Source organism: Xenopus laevis, chromosome 1S, assembly GCF_017654675.1.
Source record: "Xenopus laevis strain J_2021 chromosome 1S, Xenopus_laevis_v10.1, whole genome shotgun sequence".
Lineage (NCBI taxonomy): Eukaryota > Metazoa > Chordata > Amphibia > Anura > Pipidae > Xenopus > Xenopus laevis.
The window spans coordinates 70,476,402-70,494,842 of NC_054372.1; the positions used below are offsets into that span (position 1 = coordinate 70,476,402).

General features: G+C 35.7%; 1 protein-coding gene across 6 annotated transcripts in view; it reads right to left on the reverse strand.

Annotated features, from left to right (window-relative positions):
• Positions 1-5,171: 5,171 nt before the first annotated feature.
• The window catches only part of slc4a4.S (solute carrier family 4 member 4 S homeolog), a 127,870-nt gene continuing 114,600 nt past the window's right edge, over positions 5,172-18,441 (reverse strand). For 3 of the 6 annotated variants that reach the window (XM_018243461.2, XM_018243460.2, XM_041579710.1), the window contains 4 exons: positions 16,716-16,877; positions 12,199-12,295; positions 10,048-10,124; positions 5,172-7,921 (listed from right to left, as the gene is read on the reverse strand). In XM_018243461.2, the coding sequence (XP_018098950.1) occupies positions 10,081-10,124; positions 12,199-12,295; positions 16,716-16,877 (303 nt within the window). In that variant the 3' untranslated portion in view covers positions 5,172-7,921; positions 10,048-10,080. The remainder of the gene's footprint in view (positions 7,922-10,047; positions 10,125-12,198; positions 12,296-16,715; positions 16,878-18,441) is intronic. The other 3 variants (XM_018243458.2, XM_018243457.2, XM_041579709.1) reach the window with 1 other exon arrangement.

The window sequence follows — 18,441 nt, forward strand, 5'->3', positions numbered from 1 at the left end:
ATCAAGGGTCCAATTTCGAAGTAGAAAAAGCTTCGAAATTCGACCATCGAATTGGAATACTTCGACTTCGAATATTAAAGTCAACGTTTTTTTACATCAAATTTGGCCACTTGCGGTCGAAAGTAAAATCCATTGATCGAACGATTTTTCGTCGACTTCAAAAAACTTAGAAAAAGTGCTATGCTAACATAGCACTTCGGCAGGTTTAATTTGGCGAAGTATTGAAAGCAAAGCTTTTTTAAAGAGACAGTACTTCGATTATCAAATGGTCGAATATTCAAACTATTTTACTTCGAAACGAATTTGAAGTCGTAGTATCCTATTTGATGGTCGAAGTATCCAAAAAATTACATAGAATTTTGAATTTTTTACTTCAAAAATTCCCTCAAATTCACTTCGACCCTTATTAAATATGCCCCTTAGTCATATGATTATAACTCCCCCAGCCCCTCTGGCAATTCCTAACACAGACAGGTAACCTTACTGTTATGTGCCCTGCTATGTTAACATGCTGTTATGATTAAACAGCTAGTTGCTAGTGCTAATTTGTATCTATACTGGTGCATAGTGTGCAAGCTGTAATGCTCACAACTCAGTGTGCCCTTCCAATTAAGCTGGAATTCTGTGAAAAATAGCTTTACTCTCCTTGTATTTAAGTATTCTAGATTCAGGGTAATAAAGTTATTTAAAGGAAAGCACAGTTCATTGAAATTCTCGCACGGTAGATTGTGACACCAGTTGCTTGAAGTGTCACACAACAGATTACAGCAGCGACACACGAGTAAAGGGCATATAGCATCAGAGCAGGCCTTTCATTTCATAGTATAAGACAGGGTTTGTGATAGGTTGACTTGAATACATGCTTAGTAGTGAATAGGCAGTAACAGGAGATTGTAGATAATGGTAATAGGGTGTGTGTTTAAACTGTATTGGGAGGAAATCTCATATATTTTGACAATATACATGTACTCAAATGATCAGATAAAACTGTTTATTATCCTTTTCACTGCTAGCCGATTTGGCTGATTCACTTTAAGGATCTTTCGGGGAGGTTTTAGGAAAACAATGACAACATATTTCAAAATATGCTAGAATGCATGCTAGAATGTTTGTGTAATTCCACTTCTGTAACAAAATGTAGGCTTCTAAGTGCCTAAAAAATGAAATAAAAATCATGTTTCCCATAATATAAACACATTTTCAGAAACATAATTTATTTAATGCAGGGTAACACAGCCGATTTGGAAAGTTCAATGTCTCCTAAACACAACAATACCAAATATATTTAGTTTTATGGAGATTTCTCACTTAAACTCCAAGGGGCAAATTCACTAAGCGCCGAAGCGCCGAACGCTAGCGTTACTTCACTAGCGTTTGGCATTTTCGTTACTGCGCAAATTCACTAATGAACGCTGGCGTAGATTCGCTAGTGTTACTTCGCACCCTTACGCCTGGCGAATTATCGCTACGGACGTAACTACGCAAATTCACTAACGCGCGCAGTGTACTGAACCCTACCTTTTACGCTAGACTTCCTTTGCCACCTCAGACCAGGCGAAGCGCAATAGAGTAGATAGGGATTGCTTCAAAAAAAGTCAAAATTTTTTCTAAGTCCCAAAAAACGCTGGCGTGTTTTCTACATTATGGGTGATAGGCTGAAAAAGATCGCAAATTTTTTTGGGGCTCCCCATCTTCCCCCCTACATTTCCTGACTCATGGCAACTTACCTATACAGTGGGCACATGTGTAGGGCAAAATAAAATTTTTATTTGATGTTTTGAAGGTTTTCTAGGCATTTGTAGTGCTGATATGTATTCCTCCATTGAAATTTGAATTTGGCGCCGTATTCAAATTAACCATCGCTAGCGTAACTTCGCTTCGCTTAGTGAATCAACGCTAGCGCAACTTTGCAACTTTAATCAAAATTAAGCAAATTAACGAAATAACAAAATAACTAATCCTTCAGCATTGCTAGTGGTAAGAAAACTTGATCCAATAGCCATGCTGTGAAATCAACAGTTCAAAAAAGCAAGGGTGTGTTGGTGTATGCATGTAAGAGCAAGAGTATACAAGCGTGTGCAAAAAAAAAACAGAAAGGCAAAAAAAACTTTAGTAAAATGTGTAGTGTGTGTGTGTATGCATCTATGTAACATAGTAAGTTAGGTTGAAAAAAGACACACGTCCATCAAGTTCAACCTTTTAACTCATTTAACATTTTAACCTGCCCAACTGTGTATGTTAATGTGTACCAGCATTAAAGGGTTCCAGGATTGCAGTGCCTATGCAGTAGGAAGTCAGTGGTGGGGGGCTGGAAGTCGAGTCCTGTGTTAGTCATTCAGAAGGTGCGACGATCTGGGAAGAAGTCAGGCCCTGCAACGATTGCATTGCAGGACTGAAATGTTTGCCCCCTTGACTTGTTGCCCATCAGACTCGCTGCATTGCAGCAAAAGCCGCTAATGCAATGAGGAAGCCCTTTAATGTGAAGCACGTAGATCCTACATGCTTGGCACTTAGAGCATTTTTCTGCCAGAATATAGTACTTACATGCTTGGCAGTTAAAAGGTTAAAGAAATCAGTTTGTTATGCCCTGTGGAATTGCAACGCTTGTAAGATTGTCTTTAGTGGAGTTTGGAATTCTTTTGCTCATCAAGAATTGTAATAATGGTTTATGCTAATTGTTTAAGACAAATATTTACATGGGGATTATATTTAAAATATGCCAATTTAGCACAGGTCCTACTTTCGGGATATAGGGAATGAGGAAGAAACGCCAGACCGAACCCTGGAGAGGCATCTGTTTAATGCAGCCACATTTCCTATTCCACTTAAATTGAAAACAGCTAAACATCCCCTTCCTAGGGAATGGCTGCTTAAGGTATATTAAATTATGAGGTTTGAAGAACTTTCTGCTACTACATCTAGAAATATTTCAGGGACACCTGGCTTGGATGGTTCCTTTTAAGGGAAACAAATAAAAAATGACCTTAGTCTCTGAGCTTGCAACATGTTGGTTGACTATTTTATGGCTAACCATTCATTACTCCTGTAGGATTACAAGGGCCACATAGAAAAAGCATGTAATATAGGCTGATTAGCAATATTCCTTCTAATTCATTCTGGGCTATGTGCACAAAAAAAATTGTAATCTTAAACTTTTGTGTGCAGTTTTGAAAAACTGTGTGCTCAGGTCAGAATTAACACAAAAAGTTGTGTTTTCACAAAATTCTTTGTGTGCACCACAATTTGTTGTGTGCGCTGGCCTCAAAATTTGTGTGCACGTGCATGAGCTCACACCTTGGAGGGAACATTGCTGACTAGGCTTATTACGCATACAGCTTGCGTCAACACCTGTGTAGCACTACTCTTTATGTTGTTTAATCCTGAATTTTATGCTATACAGTAATTTAACCAGAGAACATATTTATTGAACAGGAGCATCCACAACAGAGTGTACATATAGAGCAACTAGAATCATACTCACAGCACTTTTGGATCAATAACAGAACATATACAGCAGCAAAGAGGTACACCGAGCTTTCAGCCTTTTCCCTAAGTGGAACCTGAAGGGAATCTCTACATCCCTAGGTCTGTACACTACTACTACTACTTCTGGACACTTGGTACCCGGGATCATAATCCCACACACAATCCTCGGAGGAACCTCAAAATGCTCAGCTAAATAGCCTGTCTGTCAATCCTAGAGGGACCTCTTAAGGTGAGTAGCCCTGACTAGACCTGACCTGTTTATGTTCCATTGGAGCCCTACTTGCATACTCAGGACAGGGCTAACACAAAATGGACCCTGAGCTGCTGGCTGTCCAGGACTTTATACTTTACCACAGTGCCATCTACTGGGCACTTATAGAACATCAAGTGGCATAGCTTTAAAGGAATTGTTCAGTGTAAAAATAAAAACTGGGCAAATAGATAGGCTGTGCTAAATAAATAATGTTTCTAATATAGTTTGTTAGGCAAAAATGTAATGTATAAAGGCTGGAGTGACTGGATGTGTAACATAATAGCCAGAACACTACTTCCTGCCTTTTCAGCTCTATTAGTTACCCTGGTTACCAGTCAGTAACCAATCAGAGACTTGAGGGGGGGCACATGGGTCATATCTGTTGCTTTTGAATCTGAGCGGAATGCTGAGGATCAATTGCAAACTCACTGAACAGATATGTACCATGTAGCCCCCCTTCAAGTCGCTGACTAGCTCAGGGTTAGAGAGCTGAAAAGCAGGAAGTAGTGTTCTGGCTATTTTGTTACACATCCAGTCATTCTGGCCTTTATAAATTAAATTTTTGCCTAACTAACTATATTAGAAACATGTTTTATTTTGCACAGCCTATCTATTTACACAGTTTTTATTTTCACACTGAACTGTTCCTTTAAGCAGGATAAGGAAACAGGTCCCCCACCTAACAGTATTTTAGGACCCAGTTAGGCATCTATAACACTAGGGTACGCCTGCTAAATAATACTGGGAGGCAATTTTACCAGTCCCCTACACAAAAAAATATGCCCATTGCTGGATTACTATTAGATTTATCTGGGCAGTTGCCCAGTTATCTACAGAGAACCAGCGCCCAATTTCAGTAATTTTCCTGCATAGTAAAGTAGTGCGACTCCAAATTATAGGTCAAGCACTGGCTGGGGAAAGGGTGGGGCCAGGGAGTCATGTTGACATTGCAGGTCAAGGCCAAAGCTATTAATCTACCCTTATCATTATGATAAATAAATGTCTTAGTGCATATTTGTTGGCCACATACTGCACTTGAATAGAGTACTTATCATTAAAGATAATTATACTTGACACACCCAGGGAAAACATTTTCAACTAAGTTTACGCGGATTGACCAGTTTCTATAGGTTTCGTAATGGCATTGCTCAGAATTAAGCAGATAAGGATCAAACATGTAAAGAAAATGTGTAAAACATCAAACTAATATTGTGGTTCCCTCTTCATTAGTTGGGCCATGCCAGAAAAAGTAGAGTGAACACTAATATTTCTTTTAATTCCTTTTAGCTATTGGGCAAGCCAAGTTTCCAAAAATAATCAAAAGGCCACATAATAGCAAATTAATACTTGGGTAAACCTTTGAAATTAGAAGTACAGTGTACATGTGCTAATTATTAGCTAGTACTTTAAAATAATTCAAGCAAACACAAAATTTCATAAAGTTACTTTATTTTCAATATACATTTCATTTCAAAAAATATAAATGCTAAAATATCAATTTCTTCATTCTTTTGATTTCATAAAAGACACAATAGAAAGATTCATAAAATAGCAATATACTAAATAGACATAATAATCAGTTCTCTTTGTTATAAGGAAAAAAATCATTTCAGTCTGTTTCTGCTGCTTCCTACTTTGTATTTGATCATTCTTAATTGAATACAATTGAATACAAAATAAAACTTTATGTCCAATAAAGGACACACATGTTGTTTAACCCCTTATGTGACAGAGTTGCCCAAAACAGATTAAGTGGCATTTATTTAAGGACCTCTCTAACACAGGGATGTCTGTTTATAAAAGTGTTTTGTTGCTTTTTTGTTATTTGTAGCTGAAAGTGCTGACCTCTCCCCACCTCTGCCGCAAGAAAAAAATACTTCTTATTGTAACCATGTCATTGACTATAAATTAAAACAGTTGTGTTAACACTGAACTATCAGTATAAGTACGGGACAGGTGTTCTTGGCTCTTGCAATGGCTCACAGGATACCCCAGCCCTGAAGTAAGACGTCTGATTCTATAGAAGATAACAGGCTGTCATGGTAGAAAACATATTTTCTGGTATCTTAGCATGCTTCACATGCATGCTTCACAAATGTGGGGGTCACTATAACAAGATATTTGATACTTTTAGTTCATTTTCAAGCTTGTCCTCAGTTTATCATGTTTGAAAATCATCCTTGTATTTGTGCAAAGAAAATTATCCTTTTCAGTAAGGTGTCACATATTAAAGGATGTTGGTTGCAAGCTTTGTCCCATACCTACACCCAAACGTTGCAGCTCTCCTTGCATTTCATTTAATAATACATATACATTAGACAAATATATCAGCAGTTAATACAGTTCAAGTAAAAGAAACATGATTTCAGACTGGAAGACTGTGTTGTAAAAATATTGACACAAAGGTAATCTCATACAACCCTTGAACATGCATATCATAGGTGTGTGATCAATAGAAAATGAGATAACTAGATATTATGGGTTAACTAGGGGAATGAAATAGCACAAACTGTGGACTCCATGGGTTTACAATGTTTTCAGTGACAAGTACACTGGACAAAATACATCCTATTTCATAAGAACCCTTTAGAACCTCTGGTGGGACCAGGTGAGGTGTATCCAGTTTGTATCTCAAGTGTGTTTTTAAGAAGATCTCAATAAAACCCTAACTGGTTGTCAGTGATAAAAAATATTGGATCCCTAAGTAGGATCATCAGATTAGAGAATAGCCTTCATGAAAGGACTGAATGAAATATATAGGCATACTGTATTTTATACCATACGATATCTGATCACCTGGTAACTCCAAACTGGTCCCCAACATCCTTGTTGCCTAACCTAGAGGGCACCTTGATAAGTCACTTGGAGAGATACTACAATTTGCTTTTAGATATCCAGGTTAATTATGTAAATAAGGGCCCCAAAGGACAATGCCTGCTTTTGATCCTATAACCCTGAATTCACGTGCTTGGTGGAAGGACATAGGCATCTCAATCAATTAGATTAAGCAAAAGGGTCTTGAATTAGGCATTAGAATCAGAATTCCATTTTACTTGGATAATTTCTAGATTGTGTTTCTCACACATATATACAGTATCAATGAATATCCATAAAAACACAAAAGTGTATTAGTGAAAGGGTGCCAATACTGTAAATAAAAGTACCCATTCAAAAAGATGAATAGTGATTTTTCTGTTGATCCCTATTACCAGTCAGTATTGCCTACATACAGAAAAAAATCATTTTGGAACACATAAAATAATGGATTATAAATTAGCACTGCCTCCCTCAAGATCTTTTAAAATGAGTCTCCTGATTAGTTCAAATACAAAACTTTCAAGCATTTAATCACTTGCTTAATATGGAGATTGAGATACCATATAATCACATTGTACGCAAAACATTCATACAGAAAAATAAAAGCCCAGCTCCTACATATAAGAGGTAGAACTACTTCACACTATAAATTTCCTGCTGCAGGAAAAAAGATTCATTTTCTTTACAATCATTAAAAAAGTTTCTTTAAAAAAAATTATAATATATGTTCAGTGTTAGGCCCCATAATTTAAAGACAAAATCTAGACGGTATGAAATATTTTGCTTCATTTTATACAGAGTACCAAAAAGTATTTTAAGGAAGATACAAAGACAAGGGACATTTATTATATGGCAATGCATTAAGCTGTGTACCTATATTTGTCTTATAGTCTGTCAGGGTCCAAACATGCATTTATACAAAATGGCATGTAGGACTCTTGGAAAGATCTGCATAGTTATTCCAAGCTTGACTTTGTATGGGATTTGCTTTTGGTAGCAGCAATAATTACAGCATAAACATAAATTGTGTTCTTTAGTTTCAGTAAGGTGAAAAAAAAGGTAAGACGCATTTACAGTAGAGAAAAAACGGGCGTGATTGGTTAAATTCACTGTTTAACGTAACAAAGGAAGCACAATATATTTACAAAATGCTGTAGGCAGAAGCTTTCCACATTATTCGTGAAAAGTGCAAAGATGATTTCATATTTGGCTAATGAGCGACAAACAGTGAAAAAAAATGCAGGCTATGGTTCACAGCTTTATAAAGTTGTTTCTGTTCCCCGGCTCCTCCAGAAATAAGAGTCATCATCTGGCTCAATCTCTATTCTAATTTGAGGCACAATTCGTATTGGAGTGCTTGGTGGGCTGTAACAAAGAGTAAAAAAAATATTATTGTAATGTGATTTATCGGGAATAGTCAGCTTTTCCTAGCAGCACCAGAAATTACTGTATAAACAATTTAACACAAAATTAACCCATAACTCAATAGCTTCTGTATAAACAATGGTCTCATCAGATTCTTAGCAATCGTAACCTAAGCACTATTTGGAGATCTAATAAATTAAATACTAGCAGAGATTATATATAAAAGTGAAAGCAACTATCTCCCATTTGCACTAAGCATGCAGTTATACAGAGGTCAATGGGTGGGTAATTTAGCTGATTCCAAAAGACAAATGGAAAGATGTTAGTTTGATCTTCCCAATGGACAGTAAGAGTGGGACTGATGTGCATATTCACAATGACATTTAAGGAGTCGATCAGAATAGGACTGATATAAAGGTGCATGCCCATTTTCAGATATGTTGACGAGCCAATTATACATTGAAAAAGTGTCAGTTGCAATTTATGGTTCCAATCAGGACAGACAGTAATGAAATTGGATTGCAGGTCTGTTTAAATTGCTTACTAAGGGTCTAGAGCCATATCAGTCAAAGAGCCTATCTATACTGGTAATGCCACATTTACCCCGAAATTGCTAAAAGACAATCCAGTACTTACAGTCGTTTGCAATGGGAAGTTAACCTTGATGTCCTAATCTAGATTTTTATACTCATTAACATGCAACATAAATCCTTTGTACTTGCATTTGGAAGAAACTACAGAAAGCTTTTAGAGGTAAGACAAAAAAACATGGGATTACCCATTCTTTTTATAAACCACCAGTTTATCAGGCAATGTTAATAAAGGAAGAAATTTAACTACTCTTCAAAAGGTTATATGATCAAGTTACGTGTTTAAGCTACTTGTTTAAGTAGGTTATTTATTTTTTGCATGGCCCCTAGCATTGTGGATAAAGTAATGTTTAGTAGTAAAGTTAAGTTCAGCTATAAAGAAATACAAGAGGGCCATTGATAATTGTGTGGAGTAACATAGGTATTAAAAGTTTGCAAGCAAGCATTACTAGCTGAAGGCACATTACAGCTAACAACTGATGGCTAATCCTTTAGACTGATAATTTATAGCATGAGGATAATAGGATATTACTGCAAAATAAGGCTGTGTGGCTAAATTGTCTAGCAACCATGGGTGTGAATAAGCCTGTTTTTCATCACTTATAAAATTGGCCTTAAATTTAAAGATCAGTTTATATAGTTATTTTATGCATTGTTATTTCTAAATAAATAACAATATAACCCACGGTCACAATATCAAAATAACGTGCCCCCTTACTAAGGGCTGTATTTATTAAAAGTAGGTTTTTTTTCGCATTTTTATTCAGCCAAACCATGAATGGCCTTAATTTACTAAAAAATCCAAATGGAAAAAGTCACTACAAAATCATGTGACAATTCAAATCGTGCTACTTTTTAGAATTTGTTGCTCAAAAACCTTGGCTTTTTCAGATTTGTTGCCCAAAAACCTCAAAGACTGTGAAGGCAAGTAACATCTTCCAATTGTAAAAGGGACATCTGCCATTGAGTTATACATGAGTTTGACAGGTTTTAGCTAGAGTATTATCGGATTCTTAGCCAGTGTCGGACTGGCCCACCGGGATACCAGGAAAACTCCCGGTGGGCCCAGGTGTGAGTGGGCCCTCATGCTGCTAAACATTTGGCCTATTTCATGGATATTCCCTATTTATATGAGAGCAAAGAGGCCAAATAGATGGAATAATAGATTATAGTATGTAAAGAAAAGACTAGGAGAATAGAGGTTGAGTAAGAATAATAGTACTGAGAGTGGTCCCATGGTCTAAGGTTTTTTGGTGGGCCCCCAATCTAAGGCTTTGGGATGGGCCCTGGTGTCCCAGTTTGACACTGTTCTTAGCAGTTTTGTCACATAAAAAATCACAAAATGTCACACTTTTCCCCCCAACTTTTTCAGATTTTTTGCGACAAAAAGCCAGACAAGAAATATTCTACCTTTAATAAATGTGTCCCTAAATGTCCACAATCTAAGAAAACAGTAATACCATTCTTTACATTTCAAAGAGTTCTGACAAGCAAATACTGAAAATTGTTGGTTCATGAAATCAAAAGCTTAAATACCTTGGCATATGTGACTGAAGGAAAGGTATTCTTTCAGCATGATGTGTGTCGCTCAAGGAATGTAAAAGGTTTTTCTCCTACAAAAATAAAAATGAATATAACAAGGATAGCAGATCAGAAGTTGTGTCTTTCAGACATATTTAGATGGAAAAAATGAAAATGCTGGGCTGAATACTTAAAATGGCTTGTTGGATATTAATCTTAATTTAATGCAAGAGAATTAATTTCATTTAATTGATTGCAAGAGCTTCTTCCAGCAGAGTGATCATGACGATGGCTGAAACATTAGCATTTCGGCACAAAATTGTACATAAAAAGTGCAGAAGTCAGTTAAATAAAGAAAAAGTGATAGAGATCCTTTAACATCCGAATAAAATCCAAGAAATACTGTACCAGTTAATTAAATAATTAATGCTACTGAAAAATTATATTATATTATTACATTAATATAGATTAATATAACCAGTGCCATCACACTGGCTCAGTATGCAAAATATGTTGGAAGTTCATTAATGCATAGGCTTATGTTGCTAAAATTCATAATTGCTGACAGATAACATTTCTAACTGCTGCATAACAGTACAGTAGACATAGAATTAATTACGCTCTATGCAGATGGAATGATTGGAAGAAAAGATTAATTCATTTATAATTATCATATATAATTATATTAGCACATAACACAATGATAAAGGGCAACTTAATTAGTAAAACAAAAAAAAAGTACTAAATAAAAACATGGCAGCTAGTGGTTTCCATCAATATTGTTTTTGATAAGTGTAAGAACCACATGGGACATCACACATTATACAGACACAATTACAACACCATCATGCACTTCCAACACACAAAAAGTGCCAAACCCACACTTATTTTTTGTTTTTAACATACAGATCGCTGTGTTTACATGAAATAATTTTTTACCTGTTTTATTACATGCTAAAATTGCAGATGGAAATGCAGAATAAATCCTTGCACACAATTAAAGGGGTTGCTCATCTGAATTAACATTTAGTATGAGATAGAGAGTGATATTCTGAGACAATTTGCAATTGGGTTTCCATTTAATTATTTAAGGTAAGAGTTATTTAGCGTTTTATTCAGCAGCTCTTCAATTTAAATTTTAAGCAATCTGGTTGCTAGGGTTTTAACTATCCTAGCAACCATGCACTGATTTGAATAAGAGACTGGAATATGAATAGAGAGGACCTTACTAGAATGATGAGTAATAAAAAGTAGCAATAACAATATATTTGTAGCCTTACAGAACATTTGATTTTTAGATGGGGAAAGAGTCAGAAGAAAAAGGCAAATAATTATAAAGCTATAAAAGATAAATAATGAAAACCAATTGAAAAGTTGAATTGACCATTCTATAACATACTAAAAGTTAACTTAAAGGTGAACTACCCCTTTAAACCGGTATTTGATGAAGCACTTGACCGGATCAAGTTTAATAACATGGTATTTTTACAGTGATCTATTAGGAACTCAAGAATAAGAGACAGTGATGATGATTTGGGCTACTTTTGTGTGAGTTAACAAATTAAGACCCTTTTATGCAGAATAGGTTACAGCAAATGGTAGGGCCATATTTCCCATTAGTGTTTTATATAGAAGCATGAAATTTCATGAATTATTTGGAATTTTAGTAGCGACCAGCATATGGTGGTCACATTTTACTTTTAAAATATTTGGAACAAAAAAAATACCATAGATGCATATGGCCCTAAAAAATAATACTGAACAAAAACAAATTAGAACAGTAATCAGACAGGATGTATAAAAAAAAAGTAATTTGGTGCATGCAGTATAGTAAATAAATATTAATCTAGGAGAAGTGCCTTTACAACTTGAGAAAAGTTTTAAGTAGAAAATGCATTGCAAGTCATTTTGGGCTCAATAAATAATCTAGGTGCAGACAGGCCATGCAGGAAACTTGAAGAAATCTCTGGGAAGTTTTCAGTTGCAAGATAGAATTGCAATTATTTATGCTAAAGATTCTCAAGGATGGAGGAAAAAAGTGGTCAAAGGAATGAATTTTTGGTGACTTCAATGTGTTCAGTGAAACACGAAAAAAAGATGAATAATGATTAATAGTGAAGTGAGGTGGAGCTTGTTGCTGGCATGCAAGTGGTTAGATCTACTCACTGTCACTAGGTTTGCTATCACTTAGGAATGGTTCCTTTTCCATGATGTCCATAGGAATTTTAATACTTGGTACTTTTTCTGAATAAGGTGTGTCAGACTGTGGAAAAAATGTGTAAAAATGCTTAGAGATTATGCAGTTGTGTCAACTTCCCAACACATATATATATATATATATATATATATATATATATATATATATATATATATATATATGGCCCGTCTTCTTTTGCAGCAAACTGGATAAACACTGCACAAAATTAAGTTAAAATATTACACATCTGAGGGCCTATCCAACAATATAAAATGCCGCATTCAGTCGTAGGCTAATGGCTGGTAGAGGCCACCTCTGTAGACTTAAAGTGATACGGACACTAAAAAACAAATGTTTAAAATATGAATGTACATTGAAAGTTATCTATAGGTCATGTTGATAATTTTTTGCTGAGAGGTTTGTTTTTGTAAGCAATTGTTAGTTCAAGTTTCTACTCCTAACTGTTTTGCCCACCTGACTGTACCACCTCAGCCTGTAAGTTAATGTTTCTAATGCTAACGGGCTCCTGCTGTACAAATATGGCAGCCCCCTCATACAGGATCATGGGGCAAAGCATTGTGCAAATACTTTATGACAAAGTTATAAGTAGCATTCAAAGTCAATATTAAGATAGATGTAAAAAGAGTTTAACTTCTGGTGTCAGTATCTCTTTAAGGAACTGATACTTCACCTGAAGCAGTGCAAATGGTTCTTCATAGTAAGGGCAGTGAGTTTGGAGAATGCCTTGCTGGGTGATGTTTCTATTAATGCCTTTAATTGCTTGACTGACATCTTGGACAAGCGTATCAAGCTCTCTATTTCAGGATCTACAGTTAGGTTTATATGTGTACATATGTGTACATTTTTGTGTGTGTTTGTGTGTGTGTGTGTGTGTGTGTGTGTGTGTGTGTGTGTGTGTGTGTGTGTGTGTGTGTGTGTGTGTGTGTGTGTGTGTGTGTGTGTGTGTGTGTGTGTGTGTGTGTGTGTGTGTATATATATATATATATATATATATATATATACAGGTATTGGATCCATTATCTGGAAAGGCCATCTCCCATATTTTCCGAACCAGCCTATTGGATTTGTGTTATGTTTATATGATTTTCTAATAGACTTAAGGTATGAAGATCTGTTATCCAGAAAAGTCCAGGTCCTGAGCATTCTGAATAACAGTTCTGATACCTGTATACAGTATATATATATATATATATATATATATATATATATATATATATATATATATATATATATAATATATATTATGTGAGTTTACTGCTAGGTCTGTATACATAGGTATTGGACTGATCAGTCACACTAGGTTTACCAAAGTGCACAGCCCACAATCAGGGTCGAACTGGGCCGGCGGGACACCGGGAAAAAAACCCAGTGGGCCCACAAGGGCCCTGCCAACCCAGATCCGTGGCTTTTTCCTGGCGCGACCTCGGTGCAGCACGCCGACGCAACAGGGGGGGTCCGGAGGGGGGCCCTAGGAAAGCAGCCCCAGTGGGCCCAGGGCCCCCAAGTCCGACCCTGCCCACAATTGGCAATTCAGAAATATCTGTACTAGTTTAATTTAGTTTGTGCCTAACAAAAAAAACTGTCTATGAATTGGGAAATATATGTTTTGATGAATTCATTTTTAATGAAAATAGCAAATTGCTTAAGAGAATCCAAATGCTGTTGCTCTGCCATATTTCCAAATGTTCCTGAACTACTAATACAAGAATTTAAGCATATTATTTAGTATTATAGCATGCTGGGAGCTGTAGTCCAGCAAAATCAAGGGTGTATTTTTACAAACAATATCACTTTATGCAAACTCATGCCTTTGCTCTGTTGTACAAGACAAGTAAGCATGACTGCAGTTAAATTAATTGGTAATAATGACTGGAAAACTGCATCTTTCTAAAGAGTCTTTTCCAAATCCCATTATTATCCTATGTGATACTTTCAATAATAACCTAATGTTCATTAAATCAAACATAAAGTTTAGTTCTCATATCCAACTACGGACATACATATACCCAAGATTAAATGCTTAAGCTGGGATTAAAAGAAAGGAATCCAAAATTACTTTTTAAATCTTATAATCATCTAAAGAGTTTTTTTTCGGATTTCATTATAAGGTTGAATCACAGTCAAAGGGTCATTTGTGTATAGTTCTTCACACTTCTTTGGAATCAGAGATGTCTGAAGCACCAGTTCCAAGATGGTGGGCATGTGATCTTCAGCATATAGCTATATACTTATAATAATAATAGTGAACTTCTTTCTTTTCTTATTGAAGATAATATAGATGTACTACATCTTTACCTTTACTGATAATGGTAGCTAGCCATTCTTTGAGTCATACACAATTCAAAAAACATATTTCCGATAAACAAGGTCATTCCTAGATGTTAGACATTTACCCAGCACTGTCTCCAGAGATGCTCTAACTGCTGGAAAAGTGTTGACATGGCTATGTGCAACTTTTGACTGTTTTGAGATAACAGTCATAGAGCACTGTGCCACAATATTAGGAAAATCAGCCAATCAAAATTAGCCTTTTGTGGCTAAAAAGCAGTAACTCTCATCCCCTGCTCTCCTATATCAAACAAACACAGTTCTAAGAGGAACTATAATGAACTATAATGAAAACAAAAATCAAATATAAAATTGAATAAGCTAATAGATTTTTTTAAAAATAATAATTAGAAATTATGAACCTAAAATAACCATATTATTCTTCACTATTACCCTACCAGAAATATGTCTCTACATGCAGCATGGAGTTTTTTTGTGATGGATAGTTAGCTCTAATGCACCAGTAATATGGCTCCCTTTGCCTAGACAATGCATTTGAGTTAAATGTATTTCAAAATATCTAACACTTATTTATCAAGAATCAGATTTGTGAGGTTTTAGAGTTTTTTTACTTTGAATAAACTCACAATTTAAAAAAATGGGAAAAAAAGCTTGAAAAACTCAAATTATGTGAGTTTATAATCTCCAAAAAGCCTAGGACAACTCCCACTGATTTCAACATGAACTCACAAGTTTTTAGATGCCAAAGTTTTACATTCGAGTTTTGTTTTGCTTAATTAATACCAGACATTAGGGTTTTTTATACTGTAGTTCGAATTTGTTTGTTTTTGTGCAAAAAAATTTGAATTGTGGCAAAAAATTAAATTCGAACATTGATAAATCACCTCCTAAGAGAAACAGATAGGATGGGCTAGTAAAGAGTAATTTAATTATTGCAGAAACAAATACATACTTTTTAACTGATTATATTTATTTAATTTCTTATTTTCATGGAAATAGGAAATTAACCACAGAGGGTGGTTGTTAATGGTACATTCTCTACTTGGAGTAAGGTTCTTAGTTGGGTCCCTCAGGGCTCGGTATTGGGTCCACTTTTGTTTAACTTGTTTATTAATGACTTAGGGGAGGGTATTGTAAGTAATGTATCAGTTTGCAGATGACACAAATAAGGTCTTGAGCTGTATTAAAAGGGGCATTGATTTACGGCAGGAAGCGGTCATTCTTCCACTTTATAGAGCACTGGTAAGGCACCATCTAGAATATGCCATACAGTTTTGGTCTCCATCACGCGAACAGGACATTATTGTATTAGAGGGGGTACAAAGAAGGGCAACTAAGCTGGTAAAAGGTATGGAAAATCTTAGCTATGAAGAAAGACCGGCCAAATTGGGGATGTTCACACTGGAGAAGAGGCGTTTAAGGGGTGATATGATAACTATGTATAAATATATAAGGGGATCATATAATAATATCTCTAATGCTAAACAAGGTCACCCATTTCGCCGTGAAGATGTGGAATTCTCTCTCTGAATCAGTTGTACTGGCTGATACATTAGATAGCTTTAAGAAGGGTTTGGATGAATAGGAAGTGAGGGAATACAGGGTTATGAGGTTATGGAAGATAGCTCATAGTACAAGTTGATCCAGGGACTAGTCCATTTTGGAGTCAGGAAGGACTTTTTTCCACCTCTGAGGCAAATAGGAGAGGCTTTAGATGGTTTTTCTTGCCTTTCTCTGGATGAACTGGCAGTTAGGCAGGTTAAAAAAAGTTAAAAGGTTGAACTTGATGGACATGTGTCTTTTTTCAACCTAACTTACTATGTTACTATGTATATAATACAGTATATCCCCTTGTAACTGTGTAGCTTTAGCCTGCACCTTAAATACAGCGAAATGTCCTCCTACAATAGAAAATTGTAATTCAGTTAGGTACCAGTTTTATCTAAGCTGATTCTCTTAACTTCGCTTAATATTGATCCCCATTGATCCCCAAAGAACAAAGATTAACGAATACTGAAATAATTAATAATTGTTTTGTAGGAATAATTATTAGTAATTATTCCTACAAAAGTAACTAAAATGCTAAATGATAAATTACACACAAAAAAGTACCAGATAACTAATCTGGTAGCATTTCCTTTCTTTTGAAAGATATTATAGAAATGCTAAGACTCACGTCTTCGTTGTCACTGTCCACACTTCCTTTCTTTTTCTTCTTTTTTTTCTCATCTTCCTTTTTCTTCTTGTCCTTCTCAGGGATGACATCATCAAGAAAACTCAGGTCATGTTGAGAAAACAGATAATCCATGGCCTTTCTCACTGCCACAAGTGCAAGGATCTACACAACAGAAAAAATAGGGAGTGAATGTAATAAGATATAGATGAAACCACAAGTTTTTCAGTTGCAGAGATATTGAGGAACTCAAAATATCTGTTGGTAGGTAGCAGTGAACATTTTGATTACTGTGTTAATGACACACCATGAATAAAAATCCACATTTTGGAGAATGGAACAATGACATCTTGATTTCCACTGAAACCTGATATCAGGCACACTGGGACAGACACATCTTCCTTGCCATTTCTCATCACTCAAACCTAACTGCCAGTTTAGCCCTAGCCCTATAAATACTACAATGATTTTTAATATGTGTTCTCCAAAACAATTCTCCAAATTGTGCAGTGTTTAGACTTTTGCCTCTCACTACATGTGAACAATATTTTCTTTAATTTGGAATATGAGGCTGCAGAGATGTTAACAATACAGAGATAGATGTTGAGCAAGTGAATAGTCTGAGCAACTTGCAAAAGAATGGCGATCACTAATATAACACCTAGTTGTGCCCACTGATCTGCTTAGAATCATTACTCCAGAATAGCTGAGAGTATTCTCATACATTAGCTGAAATCACTACCAAGAGGAATCTAATTTTCCCCATCCAATCAGACAAGGAGAATGCACAATGCTCCACGCTCAGGACTGTTTGATGACATACAGGTCACATGAGTAGCCCATGTGTCAGGTCTGAACAAGAACAGCCCAACATTGCACATGTATTTGCCCCACTACCCTCCGATATAAGTACAGTTTTACAGATTTTCAAATACAGGTATGGGATCCATTATCTGGAAACCCATTATTCAGATAGCTCTGAATTACAGTAAAGACCATTTCCAATAGATGAATTTTAATCAAATAATTAACATTTTTAAAAATGATTTCCTTTTTTATTTAATAATAAAACAGTATCTTGTACTTGATCCTAACTACGATATGACTAATCCTTATTGGAGGCAAAACAACCCTGGTATGTTTAATTACTGTTTAAATGTATTTTTAGTAGACCTAAGGTATGTAGATCCAAATTACAGAAAACTCCAGGCCATGAACATTTTGGATAATAGTTCCCATACCTTTAAATGTAATAATTTTATAGGCTCCTATCACATGTGCAAAGCATTAAACATTTTAGAGTGACAAGGGGTGCAAATATATAGATAAAATATGCAAATTTAGGTTTTGTCCTTTCAGAAAGGTGTCACATTTGGGATACCATTTTAACTGATATGAGAGAGTGTGCGTGCAGCTGAAGTTCCTAACTTTTATGGCACCTGGTTTCAATTTGCACATTTTCTGAGAAAAGCTATTAAACATTTAAAGAATACAAAGCTTGGAAATTTAAAAAAGGCATTCACAGGAGTAGTGGGGCTCATTTACTTTGGAAAAACCACCCCAGAGCAGAAGCTAATGGGAAACAGTTAGCATTCATTGTTTATCAGATTGCTGCAGGTAGACTTACATAAATGAATAGCTATTTTTTTTGCTATGGTTTATAAATGCCAGGGACCTTTGGGGGTCACTTTGCTGAGGCTGCTTCAGCAGTCCCTGGCTTTTCACTATG